The sequence below is a fragment of the Pangasianodon hypophthalmus genome, chromosome 3, assembly GCF_027358585.1.
Source record: "Pangasianodon hypophthalmus isolate fPanHyp1 chromosome 3, fPanHyp1.pri, whole genome shotgun sequence".
Lineage (NCBI taxonomy): Eukaryota > Metazoa > Chordata > Actinopteri > Siluriformes > Pangasiidae > Pangasianodon > Pangasianodon hypophthalmus.
The window spans coordinates 1,316,925-1,330,000 of record NC_069712.1 but is presented as its reverse complement, the minus strand read 5'-3'; the positions used below and the strand labels follow the sequence as shown (position 1 = coordinate 1,330,000).

Sequence of the window (13,076 nt, the reverse complement as noted above, 5' to 3'; positions counted from 1 at the left end):
CCTCACCAGCTCCTCTATGACCTTTGACCTTTTCACCATCTTCCTGTGATGGATCTCCTCAGGCTCCAGTAAGGGAGATGGGAGTTCATGGGTTGCAAGTTTTCCTACAGCAACGAAACGAGTGGTGATGTTAGAACCATCTCTCCATCTTTGGGTTTATTTCTTTTTTATTCTATTCATGTTGTGCTTCCATCAAGGTTTTGGAACCTTCTGAGAGGCTACAGATTGACTCCACAGTTCCTCCACAGTTCCTCCACAGTTCCTCCACAGTTCCTCGACATCATACAAATTTAAATGGCAAAAAAAAAACCCAGCAACAACGTGAACATGGATTTGTTTTGAATCATTGTTTCATGAGCGCAGTTTCTCACTTTCTCCAGGAATCACTGAAACATTTCCACATTTCTGATGTAAGAACAAACGTGTCACAGAAATGTTCTGCTTTGCTGCTCGTGCTACGCCACCGCTGATCTCAAACACGCTTTGATGGTTTCAAAAAATGTCACGTAAGAAGGTTAGTGATGTTACAAAGCTCACAGCTGCCCAATCAGAACAAGCTCCGCCCCCAGCAGTTACAGAAATTGGCCCTGGTTATTCTGGTGGAAACCCAAGTTCCTGAGAACCTGAAAAATGTTCCTGGAACTGGACACCTTTCCAACCCAACAGAAGATGATTGTGGTTACAGGTAATTAGAAGAGATAATTGATCTGAGGACCTCCGTCCTTTCAGCGCGCTTTTTATCTCAGCAGCTCAGTAGCTAACCATCACATCAGTGCGCTAAGTATTAACAGGATTAGCTTGCTAGTTAGCTAACACGCCTAATTTATTATTGCTTTAACAAACAAACATTGTGTAAAAGTCTTAGGCACGTGCAAAGAAACGCTGTAAAGACGCCTTCAAAAATAATGAAATTAAATGTTTCTACATTAAATAAATACTATAAAGAGCAGAACATCATAAGATGCTCATTTGTTAGCTGAACAAAGTTAGCTAGCTAAACGTATCCATTATAAAGAGCTTTTCCTTTATACACATACAGTACTGTGCAAAAGTCTATGTTTTTTTTATAGTAAACTTTGTTATAGATGTTTATTTTCTGACTTCTACATTATTGATTCAGTACAAAAACATTTTAGATTCCAAACATTAGTTTTCCAGCACAAAATGAAATGTTACAGAAAAATGTTTGTATGTCAGTAAAGAAAGCAGCAGATTCCATAAGAGACACTTTTCAGATAAAAACATAATGAAGGCTGCTGGGTTTCGCTGCAGAAATAAGAAGCGAGTCGACAGTCAAAGTCTCCAGAAGAACTGTGGCTGCTTCTGCAAGATGCTCAGTAACACTTCCAGCTCATTTCCTTATAAAACTGCACACACTGCACCTCAGATACTGCTTTATTTATTTAAAGTGAAGGATCGTCACATTAAATACTGACTTTGTGTCATTTATTACTGTTTACTGCTCTTTATAGGATTTATTTTAATGTAGAAACATTTAATTTCATTATTTTTGAAGGCGTCTTTGCTCTACAGCATTTCTTTACATGTGACTAAGACTTTTGCACAGAACTGTATTTATATATATTTATGTATATAAAATATGTTTATAGGTTTTATTACTAGTCATGAACTTTAGAGATGATTTTGAGAGTTTAATAGATAGTATTTGATTTAAGTGTGTGATGCTTTCTGACCACAAACATTTACTTTTAAGCTGTACTGTTTATCTACATGCCAGATTTTCTTCCACTTCCTGTCACTTCCTGTCACTTCCTGTTGCGTTACACTCCACGTGGCACTTTGTGTTTATTTCCCCGAATCCTACCTGGTTTGTTAAACTTTAGCTTTGTGGTGCGGAGGTGACGGTGTGTGTTTCTGACACACACTTTGCATGTTGGTGAGGGAGGAGTGTGTGTTAGGAAGTGTGACAGCGCTGTGCTTCCTCATATACAACACACACACACACACACACACACATACACACACACACACACACACACAGTGTGGAAGGTATCAGGTTACACTTTACTATGATGTAATGCTTCTCCATACCTGTTCCTGCTTGGGGAAACACCTGACCAACACACACACACACACACACACAAACTCACACACACACACACACGCACACACACAAACTCACACACACACACACACACACACACGTTCCGCTTTTACACTATTAGCAGAAACATTTTTCCACAAGGTGTGTTTTAGTAGGCTAATGAGTAAACGGGCTAAAGCGCAGACTAGCGTTACAGTAAACGGGCTAAAGCGCAGACTAGCGCTACAGTAAACGGGATAAAGCGCAGACTAGCGCTACAGTAAACGGGCTAAAGCGCAGACTAGCGCTACAGTAAACGGGATAAAGCGCAGACTAGCGTTACAGTAAACGGGATAAAGCGCAGACTAGCGCTACAGTAAACGGGCTAAAGCGCAGACTAGCGCTACAGTAAACGGGCTAAAGCGCAGACTAGCGTTACAGTAAACGGGCTAAAGCGCAGACTAGCGCTACAGTAAACGGGATAAAGCGCAGACTAGCGTTACAGTAAACGGGCTAAAGCGCAGACTAGCGTTACAGTAAACGGGCTAAAGCGCAGACTAGCGTTACAGTAAACGGGCTAAAGCGCAGACTAGCGTTACAGTAAACGGGCTAAAGCGCAGACTAGCGTTACAGTAAACGGGATAAAACATGAACATTATATATGAGCGTTATACTGTATATCTGCTGATGTTCTGTTTAAGATCTTTTGTGCTGTGGAGACAAAGAGCTCAAACACCCAAACCACACACACACACACACACACACACACACACACACAGAGAGAGCTCTCAGAAGTTTATTAACTCGTCCTCCTGCTGTTCCCATGAAAGCGATACACGTCCTTTACAAAGAGCGAGCGGAGATCAGATCACGTTACGGAGGATAAAGAGACAGAGAGGACAAAGCGCTTTCAGATAAACGTCTTGCGCGGCCGGTAGCTGCTCGCGTGACCTACACCTGAACAACTGAATGAAAAAGTGCTGAAATTTCATTCCACCGACGTCTCAGTTGTAGCAGAAGCCTAAACTACGCTGCTGTGGAGCTCTGGATTCTGATTGGTCAGAAGATGTTGGTTAATTTTTGACAATGTTAATGCAGCTGCAAATCACAGGTTTATATTAATGCACTCACACTAATACGATATCGTTTCCATAGTAACAGCTCATTCATAGGGAATGGTGAAGTTGTCTGTAATTTATTTAACATGTATGGAAGGAGTCTCCAGTGTCAGTGCTTTGTAACAGTCAGAAGTGAAGCTGTAACTTTAAGTTTTCTGACGTCTTCAGGACAGAGGAGTTTACGCTGCTTTGCGGTTTCGCAGTTTCTGCGTTTTTTAAACTTATTAACTTCAAGAGAGAGAATAAAGAGAGGCTGGTGAGGGAGCGAGTGTTTATAGCTGCTATAACGTAAGTGACAACAGGAACTCACTTGTTTCACCGACATTAAATGTAGCTATAAAGGGATAAAAAGTAGATTGGTGTGGTATAAGAGGAATAAAACACGTGCTGTTACAGTAAAACCTCGAGGTGTAACAGTAACTCCGCTTCGTTGCTTCTTTACTTGAAAGAAAAATTGTGACTTTATTTTCTTCAGAATTTATTATTGTTTGTCTTGAAATGTTACATATTTATTTATTAATGTTTGTTTCTGTAACTATAAATATTCACGCTTTGCGGAGGGATGGTGAGGGAACGACTGGTTATAACGTAAGTGAGAACAGAACTAACTTATAAACGTATCATAAACGTTTGATCTACAGAGCACGACATACGAGTCGACGCTTCACCTGTCCCGCTGCGGGGCGTTCTGAAGCGACCGACGCCACGCCCTCCGCACCAACAACATCGAAGCGTCCCGCTAATTCTCATGACTCTAGTTTAGATGTCGAAATAGCGTTCACTTTATTTTTCTTACGACTTTATTAACTGCAAACGGATCTGAATCGAATCACGTCATCCTCACGCTCACTTTCTAATTCATATAAAACATCCAAAGAGATCAGGGCGGAGTTTCCTAAAAGCATCGCAGCACGACGATATCGTAAATCACATGACGTCACATGACCTCACACGACATCATGTGACATCACGTGACATCACGTGACAATGAACACCGTCTAACTCTCTCTCTCTCTCTCTCTCTCTCTATCAGTTCACATCACGTTCTTTTCGGAAGCTCGTTCCGCGCCGATCGCTGATCGTTAAATCTGATGTAACGATGAATGAGTGTCGCACGCTAACACTTTAAACTTGTGCTCTAAAAGCGTAAAGCATTTATGAGTCGATATTTGTGTAAATTTCCGACAGGAAGTCTCCGTGTAACCACGACAACGACAGGACGAGGCTCTGCGTCACTGCTGCGTCGCTCTGCTACATCCGTCTGTTACATCAAATCAGTTCTATACAGTTTAACTTCTTTACCATTTGTGTAGTTACTGACTGTTTTTTTTTTTTTTTTAGCCAAATGTAGTATGTCTGAGACACAACGATGACATCATTGTGATTATTTGATTATTATTTATTTATTATTATTTGGTTTGATTATTATTATGTGTTTAATGTGTGTTTAAAAAACACACTCTAAAGACACTCGGGCCGTTCTCACGATCAACAATCACTTTGATTTGACAAAACAACAAAAAAAACCCACTATGGCATTTTTTACACACTCACTTTAGTTGTAAGAGAAGAGTAAACACACACACACTCACACACACACACACACACACACACACACACACACACACACACAGATATAATATAGAAACTGGCTCTGCGAGGGTCTGTGATGATGAAAGCTGGACGCTGTGTGTTGATGTGGTAAACGCTGTTGTTCTCTTCTGTTCTTTTCTTTGCTAAGACTTTAACACATTACACACTCAGCTTTTGTCGGGTTAACACACACAGTGTGTGAGTGTGTGTGTTTGTGTGTGTGTGTGTGTGTGTGCGCTCAGCTTTACACACTTCAAGCGCTCCTATACTCTAGCTGCTCTAAAAGCTGACATCACCAATCCATTACTATACAAACAGTCCGCTTACAGCTGTTAGCAGCTGGAAACATCAGTGCGTCAGTTCTTATCGTTAATGAATTTAATTCGCAGCAAAATACTGACGAGAGAAATAAAAACGAGTGCAGATTCAGTTGCAAAATAATTTGCTTTAAAGGAACGCATGAGAGCATTCTTAACTCCGAACTTGATCTCTGAGTACTTTGTAAAAAATTACTTGTGGCGCTTTGTTTTTTTTTTAAAGACACTAGCTATAATTATCACTTCATGAATGTTATAAAGTTTAAATCTACTGATCCGTGGGATCATCCAGCAGCCGCTAACACATTTATTCTTCTTCTTCGATTTTTTAAAACAGAAAGCTTTTTTATTTTTGGATTAGTGCATGTCCCACCATCGACTCAGGAGCTTTCAGAGATTATTTTTTATTATTATTTCACTTGTATTTTTCTTAAACATTTTTAAGAGTAGAAATATATTGTCGTTAATAAGAAAAGAATAGTCAGTTATTTATGTTTGGGCTCCTAAACCTCAGATGTTTATTGCTTTTGTAATCGTTCAAGAGTCATCAGTTGATGATCAGCTGGTGTTCAAGATGTCCGTTATGAAAAGTGTAATAAAAAATGAATTGAATTGAACTGTTCAAACCGAGCTGAGTTTAATTGCGTATTCTAATGGGGTAATTTTTACTACTTTTATAAGTACGGTTTATTTTAAAGCCACTGAATCTTTTTGCTCTAAACTCGGGACTGAGATGGATCTCGATTAAAGCTGAACCGTGAGAAACGTGCCGCTGATTCCTCCTCTCTCATGTTCTCGCTCCTCGCTGTTTTTCCTGAAACTCTGTCTAACGCGCTCATCTGTTTCAGTTGAATAGCTAACGATAGCGTAGTTTTTCATGCGTATCCTTAAAGTTATCGTTACTTCAGCCAGTGTGTCCTCCCGAGAAGACTCTACCCCAGCAGCTCAGCTGTGGCTGCTTTCTCCTGGAACTTTATTCTTCACACTACAGCGCTGTGTGATCGCTGATCTGTAAGGAGACGTTTATGAGACTGAGATGGAAGGAGTCTCCAGTGTCAGCGCTTTGTAACAGTCAGAGGTAAAGCTGTAGCTTTAAGTTTCGCGACATCTTCAGGACAGAGGAGTTTACGCTGCTTTGCGGTTTCTCGGTAACAAACTGCATTTTTTTGTCTTATTAACTTGAAGAGAGAATAAAGGTAGCTGCTATAACGTAAGTGACAACAGGAACTAACATGTTTCTGGAACTATAAACGTTTACGCTTCTTTGCGGTTTCTCGCTAACGTGATGTAACAAGCTATGTTTTTTTATTATTATAAACTTTGAGAGAGAGAATAAGGAGAGGCTGGTGAGGGAACGAGTGTTTATAGCTGACAACAGGAACTAATTCATTTCACCGACATTAAATGTAGCTATAAAGGGATAAAAAGTAGATTGCTGTGGTATAAGAGGAATAAAACACTTGCTGTTACAGTAAAACCTCGAGGTGTAACAGTAACTCTGCTTCGTTGATTAATTTCCTATAACAGCACCACACACAGTGAGTTATTGTTTACGTAATCACTTCTTTACTTGAAAGAAAAATTGTGACTTTATTTTCTTCAGAATTTATTACTGCATGTCTTGAAATGTTACATATTTTTTTTCAAAATCCTGATTATTTTCAATATCCTGATATAACCTGAGAGGAAGAAAAAGCGTAGGAAGGTTAGGGGTAATAGAATGGTGGTTTTCCTGTACTCACAGCTGACTGAGCGCAGCGAGTCTGACTGGTTCTGTAAGGAACTCTGTTCAGGAACTGGTGCTTCCTCATTCAGGTGACATCATCGTGTTCAATTCCATATAAATGGACTGGCTGTGATCCACACGCTAAGCCTTAGTCACTGCTTACGAATGGCTTATCCATTTCCCAATAAATTTAGCTAGCTATTTCCATATTTTCCAGTCACTTAGCAGGAACGTTCTCATTACTTATAAATCGAGCATATCGCGTGAACAACTTCCTGTTACGGGTTTTCGAGCTTCAGTGGAATCCACAATCATGTTTTAGTAATAACTAGCGTTTGTGTTCTCCAGCCAAATATTAGCTATCATACTGTTAACCAGGAAAACAGCTCATTTTTTTATTAACCACGACTCACGTAGCATGATGTAGCCTGATACCATAAAACTAATTAAAGTTTATATATATAATCTATATAACCTTTACAAAGGAACCTTTGAGAACCCTGTGGGTTCTGTAGGTGATGTACAGTTTATCTCTGAGATGATAATTATCTTTTTAAACACAATAAAAGCAGTAGAGATTTCTACTGGGTCCTAATGGGTCCTAATGGGTTTCTGATGGTCTGTAATGGTTCCTGATGGTTTATCTGACTTTATGATGATGGTCTTCATGTAGACATTGCTACGGATGGTACGGTTCGGTTCTGGTGGTATTTAATAGTCAGCAGAAAATCCCTGAAGGAAACCTTTAGGAATCTGATGGAAACCATTAAACCAGTGAACATTAAGGTGTTTGTTTTACGTGATGGAAACCATTACACACTGATATAGATATATATATATACTGACAGCACTTTACTACATGACACTGTGTGACCTTGTCCTGTGTGTATGTGTGTGTGTGTGTGTGTGTGTGTGTGTGTGTGTGTGTGTGTGTGTGTGCAAGAGCATTGATAACATTTTTTAAAACGTATTTCACATAGTTTATGTCTGTCTTTTACTAATGGCTCATTGTTTCTACAGTAAACTAAAAAAACCTGCAGTTCAAGACTGATTACATTCCACACACACACACACACACACACACACACACACAGGGGAATCATCAGATTTCTTTGGCTTTTCTTTGACAGTGAGAGACAGTAGACAATTAAAATGCACACTCACACACTCACACACTCACACACACACACACACTCACACACAGAAAGCAGCAGGGCCGGTTTTGCTGTAGTGCTGATGTCAGCTGGTGTCTCTGTAACACTCCACACTCCACATCATTCACACTGTGAGAATGTGTTTAACAGTAATTTAGGCTAATGAGCTAACGTGGTTAATATTAACATTAGGCTGACTTTAGCGTTACAGAGGAGCCGATAAAACTGGACGTCTTTCAAATATGCAAACAGAGTGCACACTCATTAAAGAGAGAAAAGAAAACTTCCCTGTTCACTGTGTCTGTATCTCTATTTAATCACCTTACCGTGACCGTATCACAAAACATCGCTTCTGTGATTAATAAACACTGTGTGTGCTGCTGTGACGTCAATCCTGCGAATAACAGCACGCCCCCAGGTGTTTTACTCCTCTTATACCACAGCAAATTACACAACTAAACTAAAAAAATTTACTTATTAAAGAACACATCATACTTTTTATCTGTTTATAGTTACAGAAACAAGTTACTTCCTGTTGTCACTTACGTTATAGCAGCTATAACACTCGTTCCCTCATAAGACAAAAAAAAATGCAGCTTGTTCCATCATGTTAGTGAGAAACCGCAAAGAAGCGTAAACTCCTCTGTCCTGAAGATGTCGGAAAACTTAAAGTTACAGCTTTACCTCTGACTGTTACAAAGCGCTGACACTGGAGACTCCTTCCATCAGTGTTACATAAACACATTTCTCCTTACGAAAAAATTCACCAGATCAACAATTACACACATTTTCTAATCTGTCCCTGTGAATGAGCTGTTGCTATAGAAACGATAACGTATCAGAACAAGTGCATTAATATAAACCTGCACTACTGTCAACTAATCAACACCTTCTGACCAATCAGAATCCAGAACTCAACAGCGCTGTGGTGTAATGGAGTATATTAACTAATGTAATAGGAATAATAACAGTACTCTCTTGCTATGTCTCTTTCTCTCCTTCTCTCTGTCTCTCTGTCTCTCCTTCTCTCTGTCTGTCATTCTCTCTCTTTCTGTCTCTCTCTCTCTGTCTCTCTCTCTCTCTCTCTCTCCGTCTCTCTCTGTCTCTCTCTCCGTCTCTCTCTCTCTTGTTTACGGGGACTTTGCTCTGTGGCTGTGTCCTGCTTTGCATATGTGACTTCTGTCCTGTGGGAAAAGCTCTCCGTAACAACGCAGCAGGTGCTTAGCATCAGCACAAACTCACACAGCTCGCTTTACACTCAATGCTCTCCTGGAATTTTACACTTTTATGTTTTTTTCTGTATAAAAACAATAACGCAGACATCAGTGTTACATTATTTTATCTGTATGAGGCATGGGAAAACATGTCCTCACTCTTTAGCATGGATAGTTTTCTGATAAATGGTACTGAAGCCCTTTGGAGATTATTAGAGGAAACTTGTACTTGGTCTGAAAAAAGGGAACTGAATAAGCAGAGGTCAAAGGTGAGCGGTTACCAAGGCAACAAGGTGAGCAGGCAGGGAAAGGCTTACCTTTAAGTTTGGCGCTGTACTCGGTCTTATCGGACTGGCTCCTGCGCACCAGTGTGTTGATGTTGACGTCCCCTTTCCCCGAGTCATCGTCCACGATGGTGTCCGTCCTCCTCCTCTCCAGGTACCTGAGAAAGGGCCTTCTCTTAATCCTCCTGTCCTTCTCTTTCTTCTCCTCTTTTTCATTCTCTCTGTCATTCCCATCACATTCCTTGGGATCCATTCCTTGGTTGACCCCCCTCCCCCGAATGAAAGGGGGAGTGAGACACAGAGAGAAACAGAGAGAGAGAGAGAGAGAGAGAGAGAGAGACACACACAGAGAAGAGGAACAGGTGCAGCACTCCTGTTGCTACTGTGTACACTGACTCTCTGAGTTTGCACACCGCTAGCCCCTCCCACTTACCTGGCTCAGGAAAAACCACAAAACCCCGCCCACTCTACATCTGCTTACTGCATAGAGACAGAGAGAGAGAGAGAGAGAGAGAGAGAGAGAGAGGGAGGAAGGTGGTGTGATTCCTTTCTGTCTCTTTTTCTCTCTTTCTCTCTTACTCTCTCACTATCAGAGAGAATGAAAAAGAGAAGAAGAAAGAGAAGGACAAATGTAGAAAAGAAGAAATGGAAAGACAGTGACAGAAAGGGGGATAGAGCAAGAGAGAACGAGAGAGTGTGAGAGAGAGAGAGAGAGAGCGAGAGAGAGAGAGAGAGAGAGAGAGAGAGAGAGACGGGGTGGGGGAACAATATTACAATCTTACATTGATAGGAAATATTGTCATGGAAACACCATGAAATAAAAACGGATGGAAATGGAAAGAAAAAAAATCCTGATCCACCTCCACCTGCTTACTAGAAAGAAAGAAAGAAAACAAGCAAAAGAAAAAAACACTGAGACATGGGGATAGACAGATAGATATGCTGTATTTAATTAAACTTTATTCTTACACACAGACTTCGTTGCTGTTCTTCAGTCCTGGTGTTATTCTCAGATCTGATCATCTGGTGTGTGTCAGATCACATTTCACACCTCAATTACCTGCTGATTGTTTAACCTTTTCTTAATTAGTGTGTAGAATGACAGTTAGAGGAATAAAATTCACTTTGTGGTTTTATCAAGAAAAGTTTTATTAAAACCGAGTCCGTGTTTTGAGATTATTACTCATCACGCTGTAAACTTCTGTAAACTTCTGTAAACTTCTGTAACAGATTGTGGGATAGTGTGTGTGTTCTTCGTGTCACATTATACGCCACAGATCCTCTCGATAGATCCACGATAGATCCACGATAGATCCACGATAGATCCACGATAGATCTGCGATAGATCCACGATAGATCTGCGATAGATCTGCGATTAAAGAAAATGGCAATGTTCTGTTTACGTCGTCAATCGGATCCAGAAGTCAGCTTGTGCAGAAAAACGGACTCGCATAAACACAAACAAGCTCTTGGTACAATAATAGCAGCATCGTTACTCCTCGAGAAATCATGTACTAAAGGAGTTTGTGTGCATTAATGGTCATGGCTGTGTAAATGAACACAACATGGAATGCCTGTTCTTCAAAGTGAGCTTGAGGTAATAAAGATCTTTATTCTGTCCGTTAGCGTATACTTGTGTCTCCTGGAGGAATATGAAGTATCTCGTACATGCTCTAAACCACTACAACTGAGGGAAGAGCTTTTATAAGAAAGTTTCTCTCTCGCTCCAGTACATTTCCACAGATGTGTAGAATCTGTTCTGGGGAACATGCTTTATATTGGGTAAAGGGGTTTCCTTTACTTTGTCACTCGTCTGTCTATACATTTAAGATTTGCGATACAATGCCTTTTGTAATTCTATGCTACGCCTTGTCATTTTATGATATCGACTGCTCTGTGTGTTATACGTTATGTGTCATTGTGTCTGTTGCTCTCAGTCAATCAGAACACACTGTACTGAAGTTATACCAATGAAGAGCGATGTCCTGCCGTGAGAAAAAAGGAGGATTTGTATGAGCACAAGACTAATTAAGACTAATAACAGAAGCTGTGAGTCAGTAGAAACAAACACCATGGCGATGCATGTGATCTAGCTAAGTAAACACACACAGTGCACATGCTGTCCACACACACACGCGCAATTTACACAGGGTAGGTCACTGTGCATCTGAATTACGCCTGAGCCACACTTAATGATTTATACAATCCTAAAAATTGATAAAAATATGAGAGCCATCAAATATCCGGACAGATTTCACCACATCAAACAGAATGTCCAAACTGAATGAAACATAACACACCATCACTAAACCCAGATCCATGATCCTAACACTCACTAAACCCAGATCCATGATCCTAACACTCACTAAACCCTGACCAATGATCCTAACACTCACTAAACCCAGACCAACGATCCTAACACTCACTAAACCCAGACCAACGATTCTAACACTCACTAAACCCAGATCCATGATCCTAACACTCACTAAACCCTGACTAACGATTCTAACACTCACTAAACCCTGACCAATGATCCTAACACTCACTAAACCCTGACCAACGATCCTAACACTCACTAAACCCTGACTAACGATTCTAACACTCACTAAACCCTGACCAACGATTCTAACACTCACTAAACCCTGACCAATGATCCTAACACTCACTAAACCCTGACCAACGATTCTAACACTCACTAAACCCAGACCCATGATCCTAACACTCACTAAACCCTGACCAACGATTCTAACACTCACTAAACCCTGACTAACGATTCTAACACTCACTAAACCCTGACTAACGATTCTAACACTCACTAAACCCTGACCAATGATCCTAACACTCACTAAACCCTGACCAACGATTCTAACACTCACTAAACCCTGACCAATGATCCTAACACTCACTAAACCCTGACCAACGATTCTAACACTCACTAAACCCTGACTAACGATCCTAACACTCACTAAACCCTGACCAACGATTCTAACACTCACTAAACCCTGACCAATGATCCTAACACTCTCTAAACCCTGACCAATGATCCTAACACTCACTAAACCCTGACCAACGATTCTAACACTCACTAAACCCTGACCAATGATCATAACACTCACTAAACCCTGACTAACGATTCTAACACTCACTAAACCCTGACTAACGATCCTAACACTCACTAAACCCTGACTAACGATTCTAACACTCACTAAACCCTGACCAATGATCATAACACTCTCTAAACCCTGACCAACGATCCTAACACTCACTAAACCCAGATCCATGATTCTAACACTCACTAAACCCTGACTAACGATCCTAACACTCACTAAACCCTGACTAATGATCCTAACAACTCACTAAAGCCTCACCAACGATCCTAACACTCACTAAACCCTGACCAAAGATTATCCCTCATTGCAGTAAAGAGTTCAAGGTTGTGGCATTTTATATGTATATTTAATTACAGACTATTTAAAACAGTTATATATAGCTAGCTATAGCTAGCTAGCCCCAACTGTAACTGGTGCTCAGTCCTCGAGGGTCATAGGGGACACACTCGATGGGGGCGGAGTTATCACAGTGACGTTTAATGAGAAGGTACTGATAGACTCAGTACTGCGTATTGG

The 13,076-nt window shown here is 40.6% G+C and overlaps 1 protein-coding gene across 5 annotated transcripts in view; it reads right to left on the bottom strand.

Annotated features, from left to right (window-relative positions):
* Positions 1–9,935, bottom strand: part of arhgef38 (Rho guanine nucleotide exchange factor (GEF) 38) — a 19,585-nt gene extending 9,650 nt beyond the window's left edge. For 3 of the 5 annotated variants that reach the window (XR_008301467.1, XR_008301468.1, XM_034303152.2), the window contains exons 1-2: positions 9,484–9,935; positions 1–104 (exon numbers count right to left, since the gene is read on the bottom strand). The exon at positions 1–104 is cut by the window's left edge and continues 72 nt beyond it. Coding sequence is in view for 3 of the 5 variants with exons in the window: in XM_034303152.2 (XP_034159043.2) it covers positions 1–104; positions 9,484–9,703 (324 nt within the window). In the remaining 2 variants the exon portion in view is untranslated. Of the gene's footprint in view, positions 105–207; positions 569–6,814; positions 6,830–9,483 lie in introns of those variants that run through there. The other 2 variants (XM_053232766.1, XM_053232765.1) reach the window with 2 other exon arrangements.
* Positions 9,936–13,076: the final 3,141 nt, after the last annotated feature.